This window comes from Rhopalosiphum maidis, chromosome 2, assembly GCF_003676215.2.
Source record: "Rhopalosiphum maidis isolate BTI-1 chromosome 2, ASM367621v3, whole genome shotgun sequence".
NCBI classification, from domain to species: domain Eukaryota; kingdom Metazoa; phylum Arthropoda; class Insecta; order Hemiptera; family Aphididae; genus Rhopalosiphum; species Rhopalosiphum maidis.
The window spans coordinates 45,237,584-45,246,116 of record NC_040878.1 but is presented as its reverse complement, the minus strand read 5'-3'; the positions used below and the strand labels follow the sequence as shown (position 1 = coordinate 45,246,116).

At 28.8% G+C, this 8,533-nt stretch overlaps 1 protein-coding gene across 1 annotated transcript; it reads left to right on the top strand.

Moving 5' to 3' along the window:
• Window positions 1–1,283: 1,283 nt before the first annotated feature.
• LOC113552481 lies at window positions 1,284–7,370 on the top strand. The gene is made up of 6 exons (XM_026955356.1): window positions 1,284–2,039; window positions 4,014–4,090; window positions 6,568–6,667; window positions 6,735–6,854; window positions 6,935–7,093; window positions 7,257–7,370. Exons 1-6 carry the CDS (start codon window positions 1,284–1,286, stop codon window positions 7,314–7,316), a joined length of 1,272 nt encoding a protein of 423 aa, XP_026811157.1. The 3' UTR covers window positions 7,317–7,370.
• Window positions 7,371–8,533: the final 1,163 nt, after the last annotated feature.

Here is an 8,533-nt window from a genome sequence, read left to right as displayed (position 1 = left end):
GAGTTTCAAGAGGACGCCTTAACCTCGCAGGGTCCCAGTTTTTTTTTTAAAATTTTTTATTAGCCAACGAATCGTTAACACATTGGGAGCAGCAACCCATTCGAGTAAGATACAAAGTCATCGCATAGTCTCCACCACTTTTGTAAGATTTACATTTGTTAAAAGCTGATTACATAACAACAATCTGGAATGATAGTATATTAAAAAAAATATGAGAGTAATGTTGAAAACAAAAAACAAAATAGCCATCGATTTAAAAAAAGCGTTCTTCTTATTGGAAAATCCTGTAGATCACTGTAATTTTAATTTAGTGAATACTTAAGTAATTATGCATATTGTATATGCATAGTTACATTATACCTAAATAAAACCTAATAAGTTCATACCCGAAATAGTATTAAATAAACAAAATCTCTAAAAAAGAGTAGGTATGTAAAATGTGGGGTTTTAAAAATTTAATTAAATCAATGATTGGAATTTGGCGGCCCGCATTTTATTTATCTGCTTCGTGTACAAAATATTTAAAAATTGTTTATATTTTTATACACGGTTATTGGGATACAGTAAAAAACTAAAAACATGACATTTTTAAATTTCGGTACCGACAAATGGGATAAAGTATATTTTATAGCTTAGTTAATATAACTTATATTTGTATAACTTAATTAAATTCAATATTAAATACTTAAGTCAGATATTTATCGATTCAAAAGAGCTACGGAACTAAATACAAACAAACATACAATCACACACTGGGAATTTTTTGGAAATTTTATTAATTATATAGTATGAGTAAGCAAAAAGACTTTTTTTTTTTTAAATAATAATACAGTTCTTTATATGCTTATATATTTATATCCTGGCGACGCTGATAGCCATGTCGATGCACTGTCATTAGCTATCTCATTAATATCAGATAGTTCATCAGGCACCTTGCGATAAGTCCTAGATGACGGATATTTTAAAAACACATCACATCAACGTGGTGTAGTAATAATACCTATATATACCTGGTAATGTACTCATAATATTATGTTCCCTAACGAGCCCACGCAGAGACCGGAAGTATTATATATAATAGATAAAACATGTCGATACGTTCATGTTTAATGATCTGATCTGGACAATAAACTTTCCAGAAGCTACGTGGGGCACTCTACCGCCCGTCGGCGGATGGAAAAAAGGTTATTTTCCAACCTTTCGGCTGGACAGAAATAACTTTTTCTTATTACAATAATATTATTATACGTCCATAGAGACCGTTTCCGGAAATTATTGTAATAATGACGACGGCATCGGAAGACCTAACCATCGTGGACAAACGGCTATTTAAAGCGATCGGTCTGCATCAAATACTCAATCCTACCCCTGGGGCCAACAGGTACTACAGGATAGCGTACATGGCGTCCATGATTATGTCATTCGTTGTGCAGATCATACAGTCGGTCGGCTTGTACTTCGCGGTAAACGATTTGCAGAAGTTCGCGTTCACAACAACCATGATATCCAACGCCTTGCTATGCCTGTCCAAGGGGTTCGTTTTGGTGACAAACGCGGACAGGCTGCGCGACGGCCTGGAAGCGGCACGGTACGAGTTCACGTCCTGCGGGTTCCGAGACCAGCGCGCGGCGCACCAGGCACGGACGGCTCTGTCCACGGTACTCCGCACGTTCGTCGTGCTTAGCTACGTCACGTGCTTCATCTGGATGTTGACACCGCTATCGCTGATGGACGACTACCTGTCGGTGACCAACGCGGACGGTACCGTGTCCCGTTACCGAATTACCATCTTCAACATCTGGTTGCCGGTGCCGGTAACCGTGTACAACGCGCCGACCGTCTGGGCTTTCATCTACGGCGTCGAGATGGTAGTGTGTTTCGTTAACGTGTTTAGTTGGTTGCTGTTCGACAGCTACGTGATGACAATGCGTTTCACGTTCAACGCACAGTTCCGCATCTTATCGGATAGTTTTGCTGCCATTGGCCATCGTGACCATTCGCCGCCGCCAACGCACACCGCAGGTTCATGCCTAGCAGTTGTTATTATATTAATACTTATAGGGATGGATTTTCGAATAGATTTTGAGGGATCCAAACTGGTTGAATGTCATGAAAAACTTAATTCTTATTTAACATATTATATAAATCAGTTTGATTAATTTTATCGTAAAACCGCAGGTTCATTGTTTGTAGTTTTGTTATATACAGCTCCGTATTTACAATTTTTGTGTCCTGGGTCAACCATATCGTTACGCCCCCCCTCCCCCAATAAAGATCAACTTTTTTGATTTTGCTAAAGAAAACACCATACCCGATATATTTGTCTCTGTCTTACTAACGTAAACCATACCAAATTTTTCTCAGTAAAACACATATTGCGACGTCAGCTTTAATATTAGAGTAGGTATATTTACCTATTATCAATTATTTGAAGGTAAGAATATTGTCTAGAAAATGAGATACTTTTATTGATATTATCATTTTAAAGTGAGTCACAGTTATATAAAATATTACAACTTTAAATTGTTCACAACTCACTTTAAAATGATAATATCAATCATAGTTTATATCATTTTCTATAGATAATATTCTTACCTTTAAATTTTATAATAGATAAATTTACTCTAATATTAAAGTTAATATTACAAAATGTGTTTTGTTGAACGAAATTTTTTTATGATATACGTTAGTAAGACAGAGACAACGTAGTGGGTATGGTGTCCTCTTAATGTATTTTTAGTTATAACTCTTTATTTCGCTTTAATTTGTCAAATTGTCATGTGTTAATTACTATTATTGAAATCCAGATTTAACATTTTAACAACATATAATATTATACATTGTAAAAAAAAAAAATCTAAAAATATGAATACAATAAGTACCTTTAATAATGGTTCTAGTTTTCTAGATTGCTAATTGGCAATATCTTCAATAATATCTATTATCTTATTAGTCTAATTATTTTCTAGTGATTTCCGATTCTATTTTGAGAACAGCTAATGTTTTCAGTGTTTCTTCTTTCATTGTTGATATATATATATATATATATATATATATATATATATATATATATATTTTTCAAAAAACATGAATAATCCCTATACTACGTGGGGATTGCTAATCCTAGCTTACGCAGTGCCACCTATAGCCGTTTAATCGTACCATTAAATTTTTGTATCTAACCGGTGAAATCTTAATGAATTAATAAATAATTTTCACTGTATACAGAAAAATACACCACAAATAATGATATTTTTATTTGTTGGAAACCACATATTAAAGTATTAATTATTTTAAAAAAATTGGTCAAATTACAAAAATAAAAATTAGTTAAAAGAAGTAGCGAATGTATTAAAATTGATAATTTTGAGTGAATTCGTTGCGTTTATATACTGTAATGAATGTATAGTATAGTTTTATGTATATATGAGTATAGTCTAGTTTATGGTATTGTTGTATAAGTCGAATATTTGAATAAATATTTAGAAAATTGAACTATGCATAGAAAATAATTCGTTGTAAGATACGAGTACACTGGATAATTGTATAATTATTTTATTAATAATTCAAATGCAAAGAAAAACAAAATACTAATATAATACATAATACATAATAAACTCGTAAACAAATATATTTGTTATTTTAAAACTTGTTTCTGGTACAAATCATTTATTGACTAATATTTTTTTTATGATCTAATAACTTAAAATTTGTGTCCAGGACAATTAAATGTTGTTCTAATTATATTTAAATTAGACAGACAGAAAATGATTCGCTGATTCGCTGATTGATAAAAACACGATTGCGATGAACTTAACATTATTAAATATTTTGTGAAGATTGTTTCTATAAAGATTTCGGGTCCTATACGAAAAACATATTAGCGGTAGATTAAAAATGTATTGTGTTAAAAATTAAGATTTATGTATATGACAATCCAACTATTGAGCAAATGTATTATTCTATACATAATTTTTGAATTGATCACTGTTCCAGATAATCGTATGATACAGAATCATTATAATAATAAATCGCATTGTTATAATATTGAATTAATCAACCACATACAATTTAATCAAAAATTAATAAAGTGAGTGTAAAATATTATATAATTAGAATTTTGCATGAGTACGATAAGTTAGTTAAAATTATATTGTACCTAAAGGTATCATTTTGAATAAAATTATGAGATAACAACTATATCAAACATTATGGATAAGATTGTTTAATTTAGTTATGGTTTACTGAAGTAAAGGAGCAGTTGATGGATCGATTGATTCAGGTCAATTTTTTATTAAAATTAATTCGAATAAATTTCATAAATTATTATTATAGTTAACCCATCGAGGCCACCACTAAGGGTCGTTAAATTGACAAAAGTATTCATTTGTAGACTATGTGTCGAATGTCAATGTTGACATCGGCTCCAACGCAATTAATTATTATTGTGTTTGGTTTTTCACAATAAAAGTGATAATATTTTTTGTTAAATAACAAAATATTATAATAGCACATTTATTTTATTTTATTACGAATATTACTTGTATTATACTGTGTATATAATTGGTATAGTGTCTATCGTCAAGGGCAAAAAACAGTTTCCTAGGAAAAACAAATAACAGTTTTACATCAAAGTAATGAATGTTCAGTCATCTTTCTATGTTCGAATTCATTATAATCAATTACCTATATAATATTATAATATTTTTGTGATATTATTCATAATAATTACCCCTTACGTTTTATTCTACTTGGATGTTTCCTTTATTATTTATTAATTACTTTTAATTTAGTTCTTTACTAAAAATTACTTGTAATTTTAATAATTTATCTTCACACGAATCCAGACCTTACGATTTCACCTGCTCTCTCAAGTCAGCATAAAATTTGTCGAACTGTTCGCCTTTCATTTGCTTACGGGAGAAGAATTTGTATAATTCCATTGTCTTATTTGTTCTTGGAATGCAATATGCTTCCATAGCTTTCAATACTTTGCAGACACCATTTTTTTAGATTTTAATATATTATACATTTTTAGAGCCTCAAGGCCTAATAAATTTAATAAAATATTTACCTGAGTTTTTTTAAAATGCGTCTTAGTTATTGTATCAAAATAAATCTGAACATTTTATCTGAATGTACGAAAATTTTCGGCCAGATTTCCGGACATTTGAAGTGAATTTGAAATTTGGCTTATTGAGCTCTATTCTTATGGACCTTCAATTCTTCAATTTATTTAGTTAATTTTAAATGAAAAAGGTATCAGATAAATTTAATAAGTCAAATGTTAAAAATGTTAATTATATTAATGATTGCAATAGATGTGGTAAATCACATAAAGTAAGGAAATGCATGGCAATAAAAAAAAATTGTAATAATTGTATTTTTATTTATCATTTTAAATTCTAAACGGAGAGATGAATGTATTGATTTTACAATGAAGTGTGTTCTTTTTTTTACTTTTGTGTCTGTCATCGTGTTTTGGAGGAGTAATAATGCTTTGATTTTTGACATCAGCCTCTCTTTGAAAAGAAAAATTTATCTAGTTGTTTTTTTTTTTTAAATCCCTATAAAAAAAAAATTGGTTTTCTAAATAATCTTTAAAATTTAATACAAGGTTTATTATTAATTGTAATTCTTGTAATAAAAAAAATCAAAAATCGTTAGTCACAATTTTTATTGATAAGCATTTAAAGTTCAAATGTTTACGAAATATATCAAAATCGCGAAAATTTCCAAGGAATTTTTGAAGTTAAAAATTCATAAAATTTTTCTGATTTTTACCTAAGGTTAAAAAACCCAAATAAGGTTATCCATAAGTTTTCTTTCGAATAACTGTAAAAAAAATTTCCAGCGTTAATATAGAAAAAAATGTATGAGCGTATGAAATTTAATTTTTAACGATATCGCGTAAAATAAAGATATATTACAATATACAATATTATATAAGTAATAATATAATATATATCCTACTAATTATTATCGACTGACAAATCATATCCGTTCAGAATCGTTATTCGCATACAATAATACCTGTCATTGCATTCAAATTTAACACATCCAATATAGTGAGACCAGTAACCTACTCTCCATCTCTACTATACAGCAGAGCGATACCCACTTGCCTACCTTTTTTATAATTGCACTCCATTTTTATGGACCTTAAATTCTTCAATTTATTTAATTAATTTTAATTTTATTTATTTTTACACTCAGTATCTCGCACGACTATCACAGGTTTCATCCAATTGAATCTAATTTAGATTAACGACTACGCCATGTTTTATTCTATTCGGATGTTTCCTTTATTATTTATTAATTACCTACTTTTAATAAGATTTACAACAACACTTTTATTTTAAAATCATACATCATTTAACATAAAATAATAATCAATATAATATGATAAAATTGATAATGTGTTGAGCACATGCTCTGATGACAATGTAATAATATTGATGTAACGAAGCATATTTAGAGAGTTATTACACCACCTTACTACTGTCGTGCAAGCATGACTATGATAAGTACTATAATCAGTATATTTTTTTTCACATACATTTATAGGAAGTATGATGATTTTTTTGAAGTAATTAAGCCTGCGATACTATTACAAATAATCAGTGGTTCATATTCAGTAATAACATTAATATTTCTCACTTCACTAGTAAGTGTTTTATGTTTTTCAAAAATAATGTTTTATAAATTATATTTTTATTTTCATTTTTATTTAGACGTATCTTATGGGATTTCCAATCATATCCGGACCTGTTTTAAAAGCATTCTTTGGTTTTTTGTCAGTTACTATTCAACTATTTTTGTATTGCTATGTCTTCAATTATATAGAAACCGAGGTAAACAAAAAATAAACTAAATGGTATCAGATTATCTACCGATTTAATTTGTAAAATATGTTGACAATTTCTATTGGCAGAAATCTGCTGTGAATTTTGGATTGTACAGTAGTAATTGGACTACATTGGATTTAAAATTTAAAAAGACGTTGTTATTGGCCATGACCATGAATTCGGCTCACAGGCGAGTGATGAAAGTTTCACCAATGTCTATCATAAATCTAGAAATGTTTGCCAATGTAAGCACTTATTTTATCATAATTAATTGATAATATTATAAAAATTTGCTGTTTAAAAGTATTTTAAAGGTTATTTAGGGTTACCGCCGTATTGCATTATTATTTATTTTTTTTTTTACTTAACCACAATGTACCCACAGAAAATACAACTGGTATTTTTCAGGTGATGAACATGTCATATTCCATAGTGTCTGTTCTACTAAATTCTAGAACCGGAAAATGAATCGTATCAGCTTATAAATTCAACTATACATGATAGAAAGGGAGTAAAATATTTCATATTTATTTAATTCACATAATAATTTTAATTATTGTAAACACTAAATTTATTTTTAATATTTTTGAACATACTTTTACATATTTACACATAGGTAATGAGTAATGACAATTAATACATGCATTTTATAATAATGTTGAGTAAAAATGTAATCGTTTATTTTTCTTGGGTAGCTTCAAATAATGGTTTAATGTTATTAATTTGATACTGTCGATATAAACACTTAATGTTTGTATCAATATATAATTATATTAATTTAGTATTTGATAATAATTATGTAATATAAGAATTTATGTATCTATTTCAAAAGATATGCGATTGATATCATTATCGATCTCAGCACTTTGAGTGGTGCCATGCAAACTTTCTGAAGTATCTTAGCTATAGCTAACTGTTAATTTACTAAAAACGTTTCTTTCGATTGAATCCCTTATTTTTGATTATGTTTGGTCCATCGGAATAAGTCCATGTCCTTCATTCTTCCCTCTAAAAGGATTCTATGAGTTAAAAACTCTGTCAATCTATCAGTCTCTCAGTTCGTCTTTCTTCTATATGTAAAACGTTTGTCATACACATTAATTTAAACATTAGTATAATATATTATATTGTCTCAGAGTCACATTTATTTTATGTAATCAATTTTTCTCTTTTATAAGTATATAATGATTCTTAAATAAAAAATGTATTTATGATACTTAAAGTAAATTGGTATTAATACTTTTCCTTCGATGTCTGCCACCAATGCCCGGAAAACATACTTTAGAAACCCATTTTACAATTTCACACCCATCTTATTAATGACTGGCTCTATTCTCTTCGTGCGCATACATTGAATCAAACCCCCTGTTCTTGTATTTTTAATTTTAATTTCTTTTGTCTATTATACCTGGAGAAGATTGTACTGTTTTGAAATGGATTACCTTCTGTCGCCCAAGCTAATAAGCTAACACTATATGTTTTATCATTAATTAATAATCATCTGTGATATTCGTTGATTACAGTGGTGTCATTTCATTTTTTGAGAGAGGGGCAAAAGTTTTGATCCGTCCATATTTATAAAAAAAAAAAACCTCTCGTTAATAATTATGTTACAATTACTTTATCTTAATTCTAACAGCCTTCTTACATAATTTTATATATACTATAACTGTAGTTAGTAACTA